The sequence below is a fragment of the Ambystoma mexicanum genome, chromosome 8, assembly GCF_040938575.1.
Source record: "Ambystoma mexicanum isolate Mex_15411 chromosome 8, UKY_AmexF1_1, whole genome shotgun sequence".
Classification (NCBI taxonomy): Eukaryota; Metazoa; Chordata; class Amphibia; order Caudata; family Ambystomatidae; genus Ambystoma; species Ambystoma mexicanum.
The window spans coordinates 143,291,047-143,314,423 of NC_090929.1; the positions used below are offsets into that span (position 1 = coordinate 143,291,047).

Sequence of the window (23,377 nt, forward strand, 5' to 3'; positions counted from 1 at the left end):
CATTTTCTGATAAGAGTGGACTGGGCATTGTCTGAGCTCATACTTCAAGGGCCATTTTCTGATAAAAGACTGGACTGGGCATTGTCTGAGCTCACACTTCATGGGCCATTTTCTGATAAAAGAGTGGACTATGCATTGTATGAGCTCACACTGCTTGTGCCTCCAGAGGCTTTGACACTCAAGCTGAAGCTGGGGCGCAGCCCCTTTAAGGGGCGGGGCCGATGAATGTCAAACGGTCCAATCCCATGGCGAGGATTGATGCCCCTTCCGGCTCCCGTGCCGTTGCGCTGTCAACCAGACCCAAACAATCATGGCGCCCGCCGCGGGCTCTGTCTGATGTAGCCCGCAGCTCTGCCAGCCCGGTGATGTCGCAGGGAACCCGGGTGGCAGAGGACAGTCGGCCCCGGCCATGAGCGCTCAGTACGAGCAGGCGAGAGGCGAGCTGGAGGGCTGTGAGCCGGGGCCGGCCCCTGGGGTGGCGGCGGCGGAGCAGAGAGATGTCCCCGGGCAGGGACAGCAAAGGGAACCTGCGGGGCAGACACCAGTCTCTGGGGCGGGGCAGCCTGGCTCGCAGACGCCGGTACCCGGGGAAGGGAAGCCCGCAGCAGCCCCCGGTGAGGAAAAGGCACCGCTCCCCGAGGCGCAGCAGGCTGAGGAGCAGGGAATGGGTGATCCCTCCCACGCCGCCCCAGGGGGCTCCCCCAGGCGCAGCGGCCGAGCCCTCGCCCCGCAGGCAAGCGGCGCTGCCCTCCCCGACAAGAAGCGCGGAGCTCGGGCCCCGCACCAGCGCAGGGGCCACGGCCAGAGGAAGGAGGAGAGCCGCGGCGCCCGGCGCAGGAGGTCCGTCACCGTGGACAGCTCCAAAGCCAAGACCTCCCTCGAGGCGCTGAGGACCAGCATCAAGGAGCTGCACTGGAAAGAGGTGAGCGCAACTCTGGCTGGCTGAGGCTAGTGGCATCTCCTGACTAGCAGTGTAGCAAAGTGCCTCATGCGGCGCTGCTAGTACCTTTTGCCTGACACTTTCCAGAGAGATGGGACACTGTTCAAGCCAACGACATAACATCCTAGTACCACTTGACTGCACGCCAGGTACTGCACAAAGCCTGTCAGTGCAAACCACTCCCCAACACTGCAGATTGAGACTAGAGCCTGCTAGTGGCACCGTAGTGTCAGTCAATTCGGAGACTTCTAACACTGTCAAAATCTTAACGCGAGATGTTGACTCCTAAATTGTGTATGCACATTTTGCAGTAAAAAAAATGGAAAGCTTAAAAAAATAACATTTTCAACATCTGCCTCACACTGTACCACGATCCCAATGGATACTTAAGTCACCGTCTGTTTGGCAATGCACAGTGCATAGGGGCTCAAAGCCCACGAGTTTTCTACGCTCCTGCCCTGCACTGTATCATGCCACTGTACCTTCGTGCCTGGCATTGCACTATACGACTAGAATATCTCTTCATCCTCTTCTGCCTGGACAGCAAACCCAGAGTTTACTAACTATGCAGTGCACACTCGGTCCCCCACTCGCTTGAGACCCAAACCTGACACCGTTACCTTCTACCTGACAGTAAATAGTTTCAGTGCGACCGGCGCTTAGTAATGTCGACCGCCACCAGATCACAGCATTCTAGGGTCACATGCATCAGAGTTTACCCGTGTCTGACACTGTTCCACGATACCAAATACTGTTATCTTGCAATGTAAAGTGAAACCACACCCTTGCAGTGCGACCTGACCTTGTTCGTGTTGGCGTTTGCTTGACTCTCTACAATGAGACCAGAGTTTGTCAATTAAAGCATATGTCTAACATAAAAGAGCAAATACTCGCGCCTGCAAGTGTCATCCATTTCCTGGCACGGTGAACTGAGAAATTGACCCTTCCAACACTAGCCACTGAGCCTGCCATTTCCACCCACTGTTTGGCACCGTACAGTGGGGACTAGAGAGAACCACATAATTACGTATCCTCTGACTTTTACTGTACGGTAATTTCAGACTGGCATAACAAGAAAACAAATCTGACAACGCCCCTCTCGGTCTGGAAATGCCCTGTCAGATTAGGGCTTTACAGCGCCATCCTGTGCCTGCCCCAGGGGAATAAGCAAGGCTGTCTGCCAATTCTCCTCTCTGCTCAGTGCCGGGAGTCGGAACCTAGCAGTAGTCTCTGTGCTTGACACTGCCAGCGAGGGCGAGTCTTGCTCCATAGCGCATTTTCTCTGGAATTGTACAGTGAAGCAACTAATTACATGCATCAACACGCGTCCTTCTTTAATTACTGAAAATGGTTACGTTTTTGCCAATGAAAGTACGCACTACGTTGTGCCCACGAATCCTTTCCCTGTTTAAACTCATTCTCTTTACAGTCAGTGCCACTGATAACCGGGCAGCTTTGCTAGGATGAACAGGTCTACTTCCTGCCCGCCCATGTCCATACACTGATTGTCCAGCATCCCATGGGCCTTTACGCATGACCGTGTAGCAGGGACACAAAGCAGTGTCCCCTGCCCCTGGCGTTCTGTTTTGTGAGTTTAACATACAACATATCACATTTTTGATCGCGACCATCCGCTGTGAAGCAAAGCCAGACGCTGCAAAACAGGTTTTCATGGTGCCCACAATGTGCGTTAGTGCTTGTATTGTGCATCATTCCTTTATAAATATGGTTACTATAGACTTTGAAAAACATAAGGGCTTATCCATCGCTTTTCCTCATACCACCATGCTGCTGCTGCCGCTGGAATCACGTGGATCACCAGTATCCTCACTGGATGCCCAAACACAACTTTGCTGAGTCCTCCAATGCCCAAACCATGCTCTTTACACAACTTCAGACGTATATTTGTGGTTATGTAGGGAATACTCGTATTAGTTGTGAGTCACACAAGTGCCTAACAGTATTGTACCTACAACCGTACCTAAATGCCTCAGGGTTAGGTGCGCTTTACAAATGACTAAATAAACCTTGTCAGAAACTCTCCTTGTAAATCTTTTTTTTATGTCCACTTAATTTTCCCCAGTAAGCAAGAGGAAGAAACGGATCTCCTTACCACCCCAACCTGCCATCTAAATTGTGTGTGTGCAAGGTACACGCTGCTAGTCGCCCATAAAGTCACTTGCCACCTCAAGTCTATACATACACACCATTTCCTACCCACCAAGTATCATATATCACTAGCTGCTGGCGAGTGAAAATTGTGCACCCTGTTGTGTGTCTTTATGATCTTGCCATTATCATTCTAAATTGCTATAAGGTTGCAGTGTCAAAAAGCTCTTTTGTACCAGCCCCAGCGCAGCAGCAGTTTTCCACTATATTTAATCATGGGGGAAGGAAAAATGGGGCATGTGAGGAAGGCGTTTGGACAGAGGGAGAAAATCACCACGCAAACTTTCATCATAGTGATTCAGGAGATGGTCCAACACCCATATCTGAACAACTGGATCGAGTAGAAACCATTTGGAAAGAGTCAACTGGAACTTATGCAAGAGCTTCCTGCCTTCGGGTGAAAAACATGAGACCGCAAAGGATAATTACAGCAAGGATTGGATTTCTCAGTGGCTTTTTGATAGCGTTTACTAGATGCTGCATTTGGAGTTTGAACTACATAAAGATAATCGGGCTGCAAAATGTGCACCCCGACCCACAAGCCATTGGCAAGTGATAACTCACTCTTGATGAGTGAGAAATGGTGACAAGTCTGATTAAACGAGCCACTTTCCTGCAACTAAGAGGGCTTCAATGCTGCATACTTGATCAATGCTGCATACTTGATCAATCTAGATGACAGCATGGAACAGGCAATGGCCGGTCCTTTGTGGCATGTGCCACTAATGCTTGCAAGCCATCGGTGCGGAGAGGGTTGGGACATGAAAAAACCACTGGCATAGATGTATCCGTCCCTATGGACAATCATGTCGTCTTCATACTCCTAGTATTAGAGTTTGGCTAAATACAGTAACAGCTATGAGTCAAAATCTAAAAATAGGGTGGGTATGCAAGGCTGGGCTACACACTGTTTCAGAATCAAACAATAAACATTATTTTCGGTGTTACATATTGTCCTAATTGACCATCTTGGGCAATTAGAATAATAGAGAAGACGCCTACAGGGCTCGAAATTAGGATTGGACTAGTAGTTGCTAAAAGTAGATCTTGGGTATCCAGCATTAACCAGTAACCAGGAGCTACCTCTGGGTAACAAGGAGCTTGCACATAGCGTTCCACAAACCTAACTTCCACATACGATGGAAATGCATAATTTTGTCCCATGATTCATGACCCATTATGCTTTAAATGTCGTACAGCTGTGTCCTAAAGTTTATTTGTAGGTTGGCCCAAAAGCACAGAGCTTAATTCACAGGGGTGTGTTTGTTTGGCATCAGTTGGCCTGGGGAGCCAAAAGTATCTCCGGGTAGCTCTTGGTGTCAAATCAAGCTAACCAGGCTCTACTATACAACAAGCAGGAGCTAAATAGCCCTCAATTTCAATCCCTGGATTAACGTTATCTTCTTTGAGACAAACTCTTACAGTGTATGCCATACGGTTACATGGCACATTTTTCATTTGGATTGTGATTTAAAACATGTTTTGCCACTGTAGTTTAGTAATCTTGTTTTCATTTTGCTTTAGTCTTTGTGCTTTATTTGCTTGGTTATGTACATTTATCTTAAGCAGTTTTCATAAACTGTGTTCCTAACTCCAACTCTAAGTCAGATGGTTTAAGTGCTAACTGAACTACCTCACCACACCTATTCGTATTCTACCCTGCACTACCCCTCCCAAACCACCTACGGTATACCCAACCATTCATAAAGTATGTGTACTGCTTTAGAAACCAAAAATATGTTCAGGATTTAGTCACGATTCGTAATTGTGATTATAATGTCTGAATCCATTTAGCTAAGTTTCACGCTTTTCAATACATGGGCATTGATTTGCTGATAGGCCGTATGCAGGGTAGAACTGTCCATGCCCCTCTATGGACATCTCTGCTCTTTGCCTCAGAGACCAGGTACTTGCCTCAGAGTAGGGTCAGTTCCCTAAGATATGGAAAAGGCCATACCCTCTCCCAATAATGAGCAAATCCCCTTGTGATATATTTAAGAGAATGAAATGGCATGCTGCATTTGAACAGGAGTGTGTATCAGGGCATTGTTTAACGTGTTCAAGAGTTGCTTTGTATGTTTTGTTTTAAATTCATAGTGTGTGATTTCTCTTTTTCATCACTTATTTCATTAGACTGGTTGAGTTGGAAGCTTTCAGATATATGCAGGTTTTTCAAGTTCCTCTCGATCTCTACTTTTTACGTGGTTGTGATTTGAAGATGTGGCCACTCACTGCCTCTTTTCCAGTTTGTGTCAGAAGTAGTGATCCATTGATTTGCATGTGTTTGTTCTAGGGTCTGTATAACACCATATGCCAGATATAGCGGACAATAGTCCATCGTATAGCCTTGTAGAACCAGGGAGGAATAATTATCACCCTGGACCATAAATAGTGCACGGTTAATCATCCCAAGTTATAATTACCCCGCCCAAGCTCTTTAAGACCATTTGCACATATTGGAAATATAAATCTACCTTTTGGAGTTTTGGCACTGAAGGTAAAATACACTTTTAACAGTGATTACAGTAAACGGACAACATGTGTTAGTACATTAAATGTGTTTTTATTTTGTAGTATTTAAATAAGATTGTTTATAAGAATTTTAATAGTAATCATGGTTGAACTTGAACAGTTTTAATATGAGGATGTACTGAGTCAATTGAAAAAGTAAAGAGCTATACAAAAGTGAAAACATTGTTCCGTGTTTCAGCCTTCTCTTTGGTGTCTTAAATAGGATGTTTCTTTGCTTATCACATTGAAGGTGCAGGGGAAAAAAGTACTGGGAGGTTTGGGGTGTCTTGAAAGAAATATCTTGCAGGGGAATTGCATGAAAAAACATTTTTTGTTGCAAATTACACGAAGGACGTCTTCTTTACAGGAAGTTCAGTGGTGGAAGTGTGAAGGAAAAAAAATAATGAAACTGAATTCTGGCGGGGACAGGGAAGGCAGAACAGAGCAAGCTGCACGAAATATTTCAAGGGATTGTGCTTGGGCAAAGTTGTTGGGGACGGACCCACAGGCATAACAGAGAGACATTGGAAGTCCGTGGACTTGGAGGGCCCAACACCCTCCACTAGGATACACAGAGGACTCAGTCAACGACAGGTTCAAACTGTGGTTTATTACAGGGATCAGCGCAGGAGCAGAACATATTCATGCACGTATCGCTCTTCCTCGGCTCACAGCCAGTTTTACTTCTAAATGGCGTCAGCACGACATCACAACTTGGGCTCTTCTCCAGAAAACCTTTCAGGCCAAGTGATTGGGCCTGATAGGGACCCACCTATAGTGTACATTCTAGATGTTATTCTACTGGCCCTTGCATGTCAGGTGGCTGGCCTGTTCCATCCCCAAGTCACTAACTATGACATTTTTGCAGTGTTGTGGACTTACCATTGGTTCTTGCCCGTTGCTACCCACCGCTAGCGTACTAAACTGTGATTTGTGCTTACGTCCCCAGGCCTGGGATCTGCAAAGATTCTCATCTCACTGCGTACCTCCTCAAGGTAATAAGAATGATTCTGTATTGTAACTTGTGTGTACCACCTTAGATTATTGGAGTGATCTCCTGATCGGTGCAACACTTGTTGCATACTCATCGCAGACTGTGTCTGGTGGCCTGGGACCAGCTCTTCTTTCTCACCGCTGATTGCTGTCCATTGTCTGCTTCGGCCACGTCACATGTTCAGAGATCACAAACTTGAGCTGTGCAGCTCTGAATTATGAGGATTTTCTTATTTTTTTTCTACAGCTGGTCCCTTTGTCGTCTGGGGATTGGAATGTCGGCCGTATCTCGTGACCTTGGCTGCAGGTCCTGTCTCACAAGTCTTGCTCTCTGTCCAGCCTGAACTAGCACAGCTCGTCTCTTGCTCAGCGGCCTGAGGCCTGCTGTAATTTTCCTAAACATTATAATGTGTTTTCTACTATATCCATGCTATGCTACATTTCCATAGGTTAGTCACACTTGGCTCTATCGGGTCCCATAGGTGCTCCTGCAGTTCTATAGGTTTACTTGCGTGTAAGCATCTGCAAGCCTTGCTCAGGATCTCTCGTCTCTTGCGGTTTCTGCGTTGCTGCATTTGGCTAATGGCAAAAACAATGACAGTGTGTCCTGTAATTATCGAGCTGTACGCTTGTGTACTTCATGTATTCGTGTGTGTTTGTGTCCCGAAGTGCGGATGATATATGTGCTTCATGTCTAACGCTGCTATATCGTGGTGTCTCTAACGACGTTGGCAACATGGCGTCTCAGTGTTTTAGTCTAAGCTGTCCACAGAGGTGTCTTTGATCATATCCTGTGGCTCTTCATCTACAAATAGGTAGATCTGTATGTCCCTCGATCAGTATAGTTGGCTGAGGGGATACCTCCCAACGTACTTGTTAACCATGGGTCAGTTGGGAATTCGTCCAAAATAGAGTGGGGGGGATTGCAATGTTTCCTCCCGGCCTTCTTCCTTATCATGAATTTGGTATGAGGGATAGGAGGGGCTAGGCTTCTCTATCCCTCTTTAGTCTACCCTCTGGTTGACCCGTCGATCACATCCTTATACGACACTCCTTTGGCTCTTGCCTGCCATATCTTCGTCATTCCTCCGAGGTGCCCATAGCAGTTGGTGTGATTATCAAAGGACCAGTTCATGTAACAGTACACTCCTTCGGGGTTGCACCAAAACCACTTTCCTTCACAATACTTTGCATCGAATGGGTTGTCCTGGTTCATTGCTTCAAGTAGGAACAGTTCACATTGTGCTATTCTTTCTCTAGACCCTTTCTGCCACAATCTTGTCTTATACACCTCCTATATTCACATCCATCAAGACCTGCATCCCGATAGTTTCCTCTGCTGTTTTCTTGCATCTTGCCATGCAGATTTTGATGCCACACATTGATGTTGCTGCCAGTACTAGTGCTCCCATTATCATCTTTAGCCCATCTGACAACCATGATGGCATCCAGGACCATATATACACTATGCAGCTCTGGTCTTTTCCTGTCCCCCTAGCTTCCTCTTCCATTTTGGCATGCATCCGCGCCAGCTGTGCCACTGATAGTGTTCAATTATCTTCATTGTTGGCAGGTCGAATGTGCAACAGGAACTCCCTATCTTTGAGCAAACTCCTCCTTCCATGGCTGTGAGGAGGTCCAGAACGTATCTATTCTGGAGCGCCACCAACCTTATTGCTCTGAGCTCTCCCTTTATTGCGTTGAACCCATTCCCTGTGGAGTTGATAGTCGCCATGAGCTCCAGCGGGTGATTTGTAACCACTTCGCGTTCGTGTACGTCTGTAACGCTCACCTCATATCCACGGGGGCGCCACCCAGTCCGGACTGCTTCACCCTTGGACCACTTCCTCGAACCCTTGTGCGGCTGAAGACCAGGTCTGAAACACAGGGGTTTACACTTTAGCTTGATTGTCTTTTGTGGCCCGGGGCCCACTTCGCTTACGGACCCCCAAACCCCCCCCGGCATCTTTCTCACCTTGCTTTTTGATGAGGCGCGCTCTCCGTCCTGCCACTCAGAGCAGGGGCGTTTTGGGGTTAGGCTTGTCGCTGCCTGGTTACTTCACTGGAGCGACACTCCAGGGTCCAGACCTGCTGTGACTCCGTTCTTCAGGTAAGTCTGTCTTGACTGTGTGTTCCTTGTTTGGTAATTCTCTTTCTCTCCTTTCCTTTTGATTTTGGTGTAGATGTTATCCTTGTGATGTCGTGCAGTTTTGTGCACAAGATGGTAAGAAAGCACGAAGCGCAGCGCTATATGCTTTTCTTGTGCTAACCTGTTTATTTTGTCCTTCTTACAGGTTGCGATGTTCCGGAATGCGCGTGCCGAAAAGATGAAGAGCGGTAAGTAGTGAGGAGCGAACTGCTTACTGACACTCCGGGTTGGGCCTGAGTCTCTGCCCTATTCAGGTAAGAGAGAGTTTCTGAATGTGCAGAATAAATGCTTACTAAAGTTGTTTTCTCTGTTTTCTTTTCCAGGTAGCGGTTTTCTCCATGGGACGAGGTCCGCCGAGATGTTGACTGTTCGGAATCCTAAAGCGGAGTACAGGAGCTGCTCCCAGGAGATCAGCGAACACTAACAATGTCTTCTCTTTGTTCTTGCAGGAGATCAGGTCCGGTGTGCAGATGAAGATGCTGCTGACCGCGGTGAACGTCACGCTGCCACTGGCAGAGCAACGCGAAGCGTGTACTGGAGTCCGGGAGTGGCTTATATAGCCTGCAGGTATCCCAGGTGTCTCTGGGCCTGCCACACCCAAAATGCTAGACCGCATGGTTCAGTTCAGGAACTGCATGTGGAGGCATCCATGTTGTTGCACAATGCCCTTATGGGCCCAGATTACTGCTTTAACACATGAGCCTGGCACCAAAGGCGCCAGGACTGACTCCAAGTGAGTCTGGGGGCAAATGTCAAGGGCCAGGCCCTTATGGGGGTACTAGATGTAGCCCACCTGGCCTGGCAATCCAGGCCAAGGGCAGGGGTCGTGACAACATCTGTACAGATGGTATTATTGGTACAAAGAACATTTGGGTCCTGCTGAACAGACTGTGCTCTGCTGGAATTTCATCCAGTGCTGTCTCTGATGCTCCTGAGAAGTAATTTCCTCCTCGCTTTACTCTGCTCAGTTCGGCTGGCTTCTTTGCCTTGGCTGTTGGTACCACTTCGATCGACCTCTTCTTCCTTTCTGTTGTTGTCCATTTTTGGGAAGTCGTCAAGCTTCACGTCCTTTCACGGCACAACCAGGGATGGCATATTGATGTTTACAAGCGAGCAAACTCTTCCCCAGTTGGATGGCAGCTTCTCATATGCTTTCAATCCACAAACCCAGTAATTATCCATCAGTACTGCTGTCCTGCTTTCATTGCTGTGTGTTGTTCAATGCTCCTGAAACCAATGTTTCACCAGCTTAAAATCGCCATTATTCTTGTAACGCAGTGCTGGTGTCTTCAGAGGTATTATTGGCATCGGACCAGCTTTATTCTCCACCCATGTCATTAGCTTGGCACTCGCCTCCCATTCTTTCAGGCACCTTATTCACTGGTGACTGTGCTAGTGTCAGCGCCTTGCTTCCCACCACTCTATCCTTCCATCCATCTTCTGTGTACACTTGGCCATACACTAGCATCTGTGGTCTTTCCCAGCAGCCTGGCTCTCCTCCTGCCTCCTTCACTCTTGTCCATCGACATGGTAGCTCCTTCAGGGTGATAGTCTGTTTCTCCCTTGTCGGGTCCATCAGTTATACTGTATAGCTTCAGCTATCCGCTAATGTTTCATCATGTCTAATGTCTTCACGTAATTATCTTCATACAGGAACGTTGCTTTAGACCTCCATCTCAACGTTACTGTTTTCCCTTGAAACCTTCCTAGAGTTGTCACCATCGAGAGATACATTAGGCATTGGGCTCTTGTTCCTGGTATTTCAATTGGTATGAATGTTGGAGGCACTCATTGCATAAGGGATTAAGCAAGGCATACATTCGTTTTCAAAAATTGATTAGCAGAGTTTGCTATTTAAATATTTCTTGGTTAGCAAACAAACCTATTTGATTAGCAATGTTGTACTAATATTTCTAATGTAACCAGAAGTTATTTGTACCCACGGCATAAAATGAGCAGTTTTTTTGTACCAGTGAATACATTAGTGAGATGAGTCAGACCTTGCAAATTCTTTAAAATTCTGCCAGATCTGCAGGTCGAGTAACTTAGTTTACCTACTCAACCTAAGAGAAATTATCTCGACCCATGACAACTGATTTAAATGTGCTTTTTGTAAAATGGTGCATGTCATCACAAACGCATTATATGTATTGCAAACAAAGTAAAGGTTAAATTAAAGTTTCAAACATCCCTTGCAAATGGTACTCGCCCTTCATAAAAACGACTTGACTATGCGAGTGAGCGAAAAGACTTCCGAGTGTCTCGGCTGAGTGTCTGTGAAAATGTAAAAGATTAGCTGCATGAATGAACACAAATAAATAGATACGATAAAAAGGCTCTGAAAACATTTTGGCCAGTTCTCTGCTGCAGCAACTAATATATAATGCAATCATAATCATAGAGCAAAGCGAGCTCTGGAGGCTACCTACAGTGTATGGTATTGCAGTAGATCTGTAGATGTATAAACTGGATAGAAGTATTTATCACTACTTTGCGTAAACCTCTGGTTAGCTTTGTATATTCATTATGTAAGAGGAAAGCAAGTAAGAGACTAAGCAGAGTTGATGGTGTAGCAACCAGGCAACTGGGAAAACTAGATGGAATATTGTAGCTTGTGCCCATCTCACCTTCAGGGAAGATGGTATAAATCAATATGGTGGTAAGATAGAATGTCAAGGAGTACGGCATCAGCTCATGGATTGAGCACCTGTTGCACAGGTGTTTGTTTATTATTTATACAGCGTGCCACACCCTGAGGTATCTGGGCGCTTTGCAAGACATCTTAAGATACATAAGTACATACAAGTAGATATTGATACATAATAGATCGTAATGGGGAGGTAGTAGATAAGTGGAAGCATATCAGTTGGGTACGTTGGAAACTTCACACAGATAGGCGTACAATGCAACCAGCAGAGCTAGGCTTGCCATCATAAGCATTTGGATCCGTGATGTACATTTTCAAAAGTGTTAAATTGTCAATATGATGCATCTTCTCCAACAAAATGAAATATAGTTAACACAGATTTAGATACACTAACCTAAACTTTACTGTAAAGCATGGAGATAGTGCAGTGTTTTACACTAGCAGTACTGTAATTATGCAGTAACAACTTACATTTGTAGGAGTGGAATTGCATGACTTTATATAAAAAAAAATAAAGTTAACAAATACTGGTCTTTGCTAGACAGGCTATAGTTAGCTTTATTAAGCTATCAGCCCGATTACTGGTATTTTGCAATTATTTGGAGAAAAAAAAACTTGCATACCACTCCCATATAGCCTTTTGGAACTAAAAGTGGGGGAGATGGTTACTGCTCAACTCTCTCCATTAGCCAGTTTGAACTTGCAATGAACAGAGAAATGAGGGTAGAGAGAACCCTGCTGCCAAGAGAGGAACGGAGCGTGAGCTGTGCTTTTATTGAACGGGGTAACTTAAATAGCTAGCTTTGTTACACAAGTGTCAATTTAATTAGCAAACTTCCGGAATTGCATAGAAAATTGCTATGCAACACTGCTTACTTTATATCTTGTGAAGGAGCAGACATAACAGCTCTGCCTGGTGGTTTCCTTACCTACTTTAGTCATGTGGTTGTACCACGTGTTATTAGACACTCGAGCAGTGGCAGTGAGATACATGTCTACCCCCTTCATGTCTGTTTCAACACTGTGCTTGGCTCTCCTTACCTTATCAGCAGTGTTCTCCTGTCCACCTGACATGGTCGTTCCACCTGCTTGGGTTGGGAGAAAGTTAGTAGAGGGTACAGCGGTAGCACTAGCAACGCAAGTAATTTTCCAAACTACGAATATAATAACACTGCTAGGAATAAGTGAGACCAACAGAACCATCACATTTTTAAAAATATCATTCATTTTCACTTACGCTGCTTGATGATTGCAGCTTGAAGATAAAGTTGCCCGCCTGAAATGCGCGAAGAAATTTGTTATTTTGTTAATATAAATTATCTTAAGCCCCGCGGACCAGGTAATGACTAATGGCAAAGGCAAACGCCTCTTCTCGCAATTTTATTACTGACGGGTCTCTCAGTGTGGTGAGGATGGGAGGATTGCCATGCTCAAGTTGTGGGTAGGTTTGGGCCAAATACTCTATAAAGGCAAGGTAGTACACTCCAGGGATTGGGTTCGGAATCTGCTGGGTGTCCTCGCAGTATGGAAAAATTGGTTTTGAAAAGGTATCTGGAGGGTTGATGGGTAGAGGGCAACATTGACCTGCACAAACAGCAACAGTTACATTGGCTTTCAACTGGATTGTGTGTGGAAAAGAAAAATAACAGATAGTGGGCCTCATCACGAGTTGGGCGGTAACCCTTAAATCCGGCGGGAATGCTATTACTGCCGCATTTAAGGGTCCGCCGGATCACGAGTACAAATACCGCCGGCGCTATTACAGCTGGTGCAAGTACAGCCGACTGAAATAGCGCCAGTATCCATTTGCGCTATTACAGAGCAATCACGAGTCCGGTGTAGGCGCTATTAGCGCCAGAAAAGCAGCGGAAAATACGCAGAAAATACCCCTAGCCAAATGCTGGAGGTAAAAGAACACAGGACACAGCAAAAAGTGCCCAGGTGAAACCAATGCAAATCGGAGGCCTACAAAGGACCCGCCCATGCACAACACGCCCTCCCCAACACCATTACACCAGCAGGAGCAGGGAGGACACAGCAAAACGTGCCCAGGTGAAACCAATGCAAATCAGAGGCCTACAAAGGACCCACCCATGCACAACACACCCTCCCCAACACCATTAGACCAGCAGGAGCAGGGAGGAGACAGCAATAAGGGCCCAGGTGAAACCAATGCAAATCGGAGGCATACAAAGGACCCACCCATGCACAACACGCCCTCCCCAACACCATTACACCAGCAGGAGCAGGGGGGAGACGGCAATAAGGGCCCAGGTGAAACCAATGCAAATCGGAGGCCTACACAGGACCCACCCTTGCACAACACACCCTCCCCAACACCATTACACCAGCAGGAGCAGGGAGGACACAGCAAAACGTGCCCAGGTGAAACCAATGCAAATCAGAGGCCTACAAAGGACCCACCCATGCACAACACACCCTCCCCAACACCATTAGACCAGCAGGAGCAGGGAGGAGACAGCAATAAGGGCCCAGGTGAAACCAATGCAAATCGGAGGCATACAAAGGACCCACCCATGCACAACACGCCCTCCCCAACACCATTACACCAGCAGGAGCAGGGGGGAGACGGCAATAAGGGCCCAGGTGAAACCAATGCAAATCGGAGGCCTACACAGGACCCACCCATGCACAACACACCCTCCCCAACACCATTACACCAGCAGGAGCAGGGAGGACACAGCAAAACGTGCCCAGGTGAAACCAATGCAAATCAGAGGCCTACAAAGGACCCACCCATGCACAACACACCCTCCCCAACACCATTAGACCAGCAGGAGCAGGGAGGAGACAGCAATAAGGGCCCAGGTGAAACCAATGCAAATCGGAGGCATACAAAGGACCCACCCATGCACAACACGCCCTCCCCAACACCATTACACCAGCAGGAGCAGGGGGGGGACGGCAATAAGGGCCCAGGTGAAACCAATGCAAATCGGAGGCCTACAAAGGACCCACCCATGCACAACACACCCTCCCCAACACCATTACACCAGCATGAGCAGGGAGAAGACAGCAATAAGGGCCCAGGTGAAACCAATGCAAATCAGAGGCCTACAAATGACCCACCCATACCCAACACACACTTCAAACACCATGCTGCCATTTGGAGCCGGGAGCCTTGATGTGGACATCTACCTGCTGCGCCTGGAGCTACAGAGGCCAGCCAACCAGGCCGGGGCCCTGGGAGCACAGTGGGTGGTCGGGATGAGGAGAAGGAGGAGAGCAACACCAGCAAGGTGGCCAGCCATCCCCAGGGTCAGGTCAAAGCCCTGGGCCCTGACTGATGGCCATTTGGTGACCGAGTATAGGCTGGACAGGGCACCCATCACCCAGTTGCTGGACACAATCCAGGCTGACATCGGCAGCCGTATAGCTATCAGCACTGCAGTGCCCCCGCTCGTGAAGCTTGTGTCTGTGCTACAATTCCTCAGGACTGGCAGCTACCAACACACCGTTGCCATGATGCATGGCATGGCCCAGTCCACCTTCTGTACCATGCTGGGACAGGTGCTGGATGCACTGCTGCTCCATGTGAATGAGCACATTGCATTGCCAGCCACACAGGCACAGGTGAATCAGCTGAAGGGTCAATGCCCAAGTCCCGAATGTCATAGCAGCCCTGGACTGCACACATGTAGCACTAGAATCACTCCAGGCACATGAGGCAGCCTACAGAAACCGGAAAAAATTACCATTCCATAAATGTGCAGATGACATGTAGCCCTGACCTCCCCTTCAGCCACTTTTGTGCCCGCTATCCAGGATCCACCCATGACTCCATGGTCCTTCGCAACAGTACCCTGCCAGCGTACATGGAAAGGCACTGAGGTCAAAACACATGGATGCTGGGTGAGTACAAATGTATTCCGTAATGCATGTTAAATGACATCTGATGGGGCTGGACATTAACAGTGAAATCCCTGCATGCCAGCAGGAGACATAGACAGCACCAGCACTGCAACATTCCCATGCATGTACCTCCCACAAGAACCCTTGGACATGTTCAACACAGCAGAACACACCCAGTCTGAATGGCAGACGTGGCAGCACAGTCACATATGGAAGGCCAACTACCACAAAGCCTCCTGTGTGTGTCGTAGTATTGTTTCTCACCCTGACGCAGAAGAGACATCCCACCCTGGCCACCCGACAGTCATACCAATGGTGCGCAAAAGTAGGCACATCCATGAAAGCACCAAACAAAACTAGTTTGATTCACGACAGTGTACATCCCTGAAACACTGACCCCTGATTGGCCAATCACATGCCTGGAGAACTGTACATAATTGTGCCAATCAGCAAACGCAACAGCAGCCAAAGGGAATGCCGATGACACATGGGCTAACAACATGTCGCATGCACAAGCAGATAGAAGGGTCCCCTCCTCCAGTGACAAGGGACAGTGTACTGTTAAATTTAGTAACAGAGGCGTCGCAAGTTGTAAGTACTCCATTGAATCAATGCTGCCCCTAGCACAGCACACACCACAATGTAAGTGACCATATGATAACTAGCCCACATGTAATATATGAGTGTGATGCACATAACTCACATATACATAGATGCACAGCTGCATGGCTACCTCACACCAAGCATGTCCCGGAAGGCAAAGGGTGGATGCCAACATTGCAATGAGATAGCATGACCTCTTAAACACAAACTTGATCCTGATGTCACCGATGACTGAGCCTTGTCACCCACTGAACCAACATTGCCCTCATACCTGCATTCTCTTCCCTGCAGGTGATTCTGGATATCCCCAGTACACATGGCTCATGACCCCTGTGTGTCATCCACACACTGCAGCTGAGCGGGCATACAACATTGCCCATGGACGTACATGCATCTGCGTAGAGAGGGCATTTGGACTGCTGAAAACACTATTCCGGTGCCTAGACCATTTGGGATGGGCATTGGTGTATGCACCTGAAAAAGTTGGCAAAACAGTACTTGCATGTGCCATGCTGCACAACATTTGCTGTCGCAGGAATGTGCCACTGCCCCCGATGCTTATGTGCAGCCACATGAGGATGGGAGTGAAGATGATGTGCCAGAAGGTGTTGCACATGTACACAGGAATAGGGTGAGGGAGGGGAGGTTGGCCAGACAGGGCTTGATTGAGAATTATTTTTGATACGAGTGACGGCTACATTTCACACATAGCACTTGGATATTAAAGAGCACTTTATCACAATCATGACTGTCCATGCTTTGTATGAATTATGAACGTGATTTATTAAATGTTTGACAATCCCCTCACCCCAGTGAACACCCAGCACACAATCCCCCCCTGCCCCCAGTGCACTCCCCAAAACAGTGCATGTAGTCGCAGGTCCTCAGGTTACATACAACAATGCCATGTCCATCTATGATGGCCGCAGGCTCTTTCCAGGTCCTGGGCCCTCTGGTGTGTGGGGGTCTCAGGTGGCGCAATGAACGGTGCCTAGGTGAAGGCTCCAGGGATCCCTCCGTGGGTATAGTGGAGGTTGATGGGACTGACCCAGTGACCTGCAGCTGCTGGCGGAGAAGGTTGTTCGATTCCCTCGACTGCTCTACATGTGGAGATACTGCCTCACACAACTCCCGTACCCTTTGGCCGAAACCTGTCAGGGCAGCGGTGCATTTCTCCACCACTTTCCGGGTGCGTGCGTTGTCTCGGCCCATGTACTTGCAGCCATGCTGTATGGCTCCACTGATGGCCTTGATGTACTGGCTGTGCACTTTGGCCATGGACTCCACTTTTGTCTGTTTGGCCTCTATTATGTCCAGCCGTCCCATCACGGCAGCTCCCGTGATGAAAGGTACACCGGGTGCAGCTGGTACCGGGCTGGCAGCTGTGCACTGCCTGAGGTGCGGGGGGCTGCATGGGGACATGTTGCCAGCTGTGATGGGGCTGCTGCGGTCCGAGTGTCTATCATCTGGGGTGCCATATGATGGTGTGTTGATGTCAGGCTCTGGTGTGCGGACACGATGCACATGCACACGTGGGGTGTGTGCTACTGGTGTGACTGTCTCCGGGCTCGCATGAGTTGTGGACATCCCCGCTGTCGCTGGGTCTGGACTAACGCAACAGTGCTGGATGAGGTGCAGCTGTAGGTGTCTCCCTCATTGGGCTCTGCCCCACAGGTGGCTCCCTCCACATCGCGTGTCTGCATGATGGGTTGGTATGAGGTAGGCACTGACCCCCTGCGGCCATGTGGGTGCTGCAGCTGTCTGGTTGGGCTGCGGTGTGGTGATGTGGGATGGGTCCGGCGTCGTGCTTCCGAGCGGCCCCTTTGCGGGGTGGTGGTGCTGGTCAAGGAGCGCTGCCTCGGGCGCTGTGATGCAGTGGCCTCTTCACCGTCACTGTCATCCGGTGGTGATCGCTGTGTGCCTGTGGGGAACATAGGGTGTGGATTGAGTTGAGGGCGGTCTACATTGGTATCATGCATTTCATGCCATAAAGTGGGATTGTAGACAGTAGCAATCATGCATTGCACTTGCATTGTGTTGTGATTGGTGGAATGTGGCAGTGTGGAGGGACACTGCACGGACATGTTTGTGAGTCATCATCACATGCGTCATGGGGATGCACCATGCACATGGTGCTGGGGGTTGATTCATGCGCAATCCATGGCCATGGCTGTCTGTCCACTGGTCCTTGTATTGATGCAGTGCATGTACAGGGGTGTCTAGGGGGCGCTAAGGCACTAAGGCTGAGTTATGGGTGTCTGCAGTGCCTCACACACATTCCTTGAACATTCATTCGCTCAGGGTCTGCATGTGTGATCCTTTCAGATTCATGCATTTGGGAGCGGGTTCACATGCAGCCTGCCAACTCCTTCTATGGTGCCCATGTCGATGAGCGATGTCATCTTCTCCTCCCAGGGCGTGAGTTCAGGTGGTGGTGGAGGTGGCCCTCCTTCAGTGGCCATGCTTGCACTCCTGTGCTGAGATAGTATGCCACATACTCTCACACGCAGGTCATTGAGACGCTTCCGACAGTCCTCCCCATCCCGGGGCACGTGCCCCACTGCAGACACCCTCTGGCTGATGTCCTGGCAGATCTGTGCACGACTCTGCCCGCTTGTCTGGCGCTGCTGTGCACCATGTAGTTCATCATGGTGGGTCACTGCCACCTCCACAAGTACAGCCAGCTCCTAGTCACTGAATTTAGGTTTCCGGACCCTGCCAAGGCTGACTTGCCCCTAGTGTGCTCCTGTGACATTTTTCACTCTTCCCGGAGGTGGATGGCTTGCAGGGGCTGTGATATTCGACGGATTGTGATTTCCAAGATGGCCGCCGCTTTATTTCCCGTTCCGCCAGTGACGTGTTTCCCGCACTCTAATAGCGGGCGCTATTGGCATGGCGGTAGCGTACGGTGCGCTGGATTTACGGGTTCTTGGCCGATTTCTACGTTGCGCGCTATTTGCGTTAACGCCATGTTCCTGTGCGTGTGCACGCCAACTCGTGATCTGGCGCCCTTTCCACCAGGGGACTTGGCGTTAGGGCTAATACCACTCGATGGGAAATCCAACGGATTACCGCCCTACTCGTGATGAGGGCCAGTGTGCCTTAATCTAGGTCCACAAGGAGTCCGGTCTCCACTTCTGCTGAGATTATTGGATGTCCTCCTCTGGGTTGTATAAGTGCAGAATGCGCTTGTAGCTCTCCTAGGTGGTGAACGTTGGCCCTGTCAGTGTAAGTAACTTTGTTACCGGGTGAGGCAGCTGCTTTGTAGGGCTTGACGTCTGCCAAGTGGTTCCAGACCAACTTCCCCTCGAGTTTGACAGCAGGGTCGCCCACTCTCTTTACAATATGCGGACCCGTGAACCTTGGCTCATTCCAGCGCTGGACGAAGTTTCTGAGGAGGACTATGTTCCCCGCATTCATAGGTGTTTATTTATTTATTTATTTTTTAAACTTTATTTTTCAATAGTTACAACATGTCAACACAGAGAAGATATGCTATAAAACTTTTCTCTATTTAATGCATTAAATTTAATTTTTTCAAAACGTGAAAGAAGCTGCACCTGTACTATCCATTCCTTAACGCATGGCTTTTTCCTCGTTTTCCAGAGGCGCAGAATTTGCTGTGTCGCCACCAAAAGGACTTTATTAACCCAACATAATGTCACATAACTCAGGAGTGCCAATCGGAGACTTCAAAAGTACAGCTAATGGCGTTCTTGGGAAAGTCACATTCCAAACTATGTCCACCCTATCTAGCATATCACTCCAGAAACCCCTAACCCTTGTACAATCCCACAGCATGTGAAGCATAGTGCCTTTTTCTTTAGAGCAACTCCAGCACTTATCATTGTCTCTTAATCCTAGTCTATACATGTTATCCGGGGTCCAAAAGAGACGGCCCAAGATCCTCTGCTAAATATAGCGTAGATTCAGATACATTTTCATCCTAACCGGGACCTTCCAAAAGCTCTCCCAATCCTTCACCTTTATTACCACTCCTATTTCTTCAGACCACACAATTTGCAAACTATCCCAAGAAAGTTTAGAACTTTTCTCTTCCGGGAAGAGTCTTAAATAACTTGACACCACACGAGGAGTGACTGCAAGAAAATCACATCTTTCAGGTCTTTCTAACAAAGGTTTGTCAAGCATTAGTAATCTCTCAGCTATCCAATTCATTTAACAAGTTATATCTCCATAACTCTCAGTTATGGAGTGCATACCTCCCCTTCAGAAACTCAAAAGATAGCATCCTTCCTCACACCAGACATCTCTCACTAGCAATATACACTTATTGATCCAACTTCTCCAAAATAATATCTTATCAAACTGTAGTCCTGGATTCTGCCAGATGGAGCCCTCCTCATATATGTATAGTTCTTGTCCACCCCCCACAATCATCGAAGTGACTGCATCTTTAGTCGCAAGTATTGATTGTAAATTAGTTACTGATCTAGATAGTTTGCCAAGTGAGTATAAGCATTCAATTCGAAAAGGTCTCATTTTATATTCTTCAATCCGAGCCCATATTGGGACCCCTGGATCATTCATGGAAAAAATAGATAACAGATTTTTTTTATCAAAAAGCCCTTGTAGTAGTTTTCAGGGATAGGGTAACCAAAGCCCCCGTCACGTACACTACGAATCGAGTAATCTTAGGTATTTTCCCAGTACCCCATAAGAATTCTTGAACGACTCTATCTACATGACCCAGAACTTTTTTTTGTGAATTTCAAAGGAAGTGACTGAATTATATATAAAACATTAGGTAAGAGCACCAATTTTATGGCATTAATCTTTGCCCAGATGGATAACCGGACTCTGCTCCATTTATGAATATTCTTCTTGACGGCTTCTAAAACCTTATCAATATTGAACAAAGCCATTCCTTTCAGATCTCTGGTCAAATATATCCCCAAGTATTTCACATGTTTATTTTCCCACTTACAATTCCAGTCTCACAATTGACCACACACCGGAGTATCCCGAGCCGGGAATAATACTTTTTTCTCCCAATTAATTTTGTAACCTGAGAGTCTGCCTACCTCATCAATCATATTTTGTAAAATGATACCCCCACTTCAGGATTATTAAGAATAATTGTAACATCGTCCGCATAAGCCAGAACTTTAACTTCAATCTCCCCTATTCTGAAGCCTGACAAACTATAGGACTGTCGAATGTATAACAAAAATGGTTCAAGAGCCAAATTGAAGAGGTAAGGCGATAAGGGACATCCCTGACGTGTAACTTTTAAATAGTCTAAAAGAAGTCGAGAGATCCCCATTTACCCAGACCCTGGCACTGATATCCAACTGTAGTGCCCCAACAGCATTGATGAATAGAGGACCAAAACCCATCTTTATCAAAGTAAAATTTAAGAAAGTCCAATTCACACTATCAAATGCCTTCTCGGCGTCTAGAAAAATAAAGAGTAGATCATCTGATTCTGAGAATGACAGATTTAAAATATGCAAGAGTTCTGATATCATATCTATGGTGTTGTTTCTTAAATCCCACTTGGGTCTTATCAATTAAATCACCCATTTGTTTATCTCATAGAGGGGAATAAGGTACCCTTCATTAGAAACCGATTGTAGAGAGAGCACAGCATCTAGAAATTCTCTGGCATCATCAGACAGGCAGGGAACATCTATCTTATTAAAAAACTCTACCAACTCACTTTTCAACGGATGATGATCCTCGGTATATAAGGATGCATAATGTAAGCAAAAACACTCACTAATTTCTTCTCTTTTTACCAAAATTCTGCCGGACAAAACAAAAGATGTCTTGCAAAGACCTGGTAATCTATTTGCAAGCAATTTACCCACATACTCCCCCCTTCTCCCAAAAGCATTGTCTTGAATAAAATGCACCACGATCAGCTTGAGTATCAATCTCGCAACGCAACAGATCCTTCACCTTGTTCATTTTAGTATGGTCTTTAACGGTGCGGTATGTGCATAGATGAACTGCAGCTTACCTAATTCCAGTACAAGATCCCTCATTTTTGCTTCTCTGTTCTTCCTCACTGTAGCTGTCCAATTCATCAATTCGCCTCTAATTGAGGCCTTGAAAGAATCCCACACCACTAGACTGTCAGCAGAGTTTTTTTATTCTCAGTGAAATAATTTGATATAAAACTGTAAAGTGACCTCAAAGTACTGTCTTCTTTTAGGATAAATGGTTTTAGCCTCCATCTGCCAGAATCCAGCTTGTGTGGATCAAGATGCAGCTTAACCAAAACTAGTGAATGATCTGAGAGATGCCGTTCACACATCCTAACCTCAATTATAGCCTCAGCTAATTTGTCCGAAGCGAGTATATAATCGATCCTTGAGAAAGAAATGAAAGTTCCTTCTCATCCTGATGCAAACACCTCCAAGAGTCTATCAAATCGAATCTCAATGAAATCTCGAAATTCTCTACTAGACTTCTGGCCAGTAAAGCAACATGCCGAAGATCTATCTAGCTTAAAGTCCAAAACGCAATTGAAATCCCCTCCTAAAATAATTACTCACCCCCGCATATCAGATAAAAGTTTAGTTAGTCAAAAAAAGACCCCCTGCTGCACATGGGCCATATACAAAACGGATAGTAGTAAGTTTATCTTCATACTTTAGGTCATCTAAAATAATCCGGCCTGCATCATCCATGATTATCTTATCTACACTTACTCCCAACCCCCTACGAATCAAGATCCCGACTCCTCTCGAATTCGTGGTATAACAATTGAGCCATATTCTAGTGTATCTAGAGTTGGTAATAAGGTTCCCAGTGCCATCCTCAAAATGTGTCTCCTGAATGAGAATCACATCTACTCTTTCCCTCCAAATCCTGGATAAAATGTTCGTCCTTTTCAATGGACACTTCAAACCTTTGACATTCCAAGTCCCTATCGTGAGCATCCCCCATATTACTGTACTTTCAAGAATACACAAAATTGACTACAGTACATCGTTAACATAGGTAAAAAGTTCCTTGTAAGAATAAAAGTAAAACATCAAGAGTGATAAAAAATTGTATCGGATCAAAAGAAGTTCAACCCCTCCAAAACAGACAAACATCAAGACAGTTGACAAAGACATATCATTTTATCGATTTTAAAAAGAGCCTGTCAGAAACCAGGCTCATCAAGAGTTAAAACATTTACAAATCGAAACCTATTTTCAACCACCCTTCAGAAACCTGTGCCTATCTTTTTAAAAGATCTAGTCTATCCGTCCTTTAGTTAATTTAAACTGGAATACCACGTAAAGAGTTATATTCTCTCCATAAGAGTTACCATGAATAATCTTTTATTGTATGTGTGCAAAGCCTATTTTAAAATGGACATGTGTGCTCCAGTACAGTATATATCCCGATTTAACTAGTTTCCAGCCCCATATAGTTATGACTTATCACAGAACAGACGGTCCTCAGCAGGACATGGACCAGAGCATGGGATGACCGTGGACGTCTGGGCTAGAAGCTACTCCTTGCACTAATG

General features: G+C 46.8%; 1 protein-coding gene across 2 annotated transcripts in view; it reads left to right on the top strand.

Annotated features, from left to right (window-relative positions):
- Window positions 1-262: 262 nt before the first annotated feature.
- The window catches only part of TTLL11 (tubulin tyrosine ligase like 11), a 1,410,454-nt gene continuing 1,387,339 nt past the window's right edge, over window positions 263-23,377 (top strand). Inside the window, exon 1 of one of the 2 annotated variants that reach the window (XR_011268496.1) lies at window positions 263-922. Coding sequence is in view for 1 of the 2 variants with exons in the window: in XM_069609505.1 (XP_069465606.1) it covers window positions 410-922 (513 nt within the window). In the remaining variant the exon portion in view is untranslated. The remainder of the gene's footprint in view (window positions 923-23,377) is intronic. The other variant, XM_069609505.1, reaches the window with a different exon arrangement.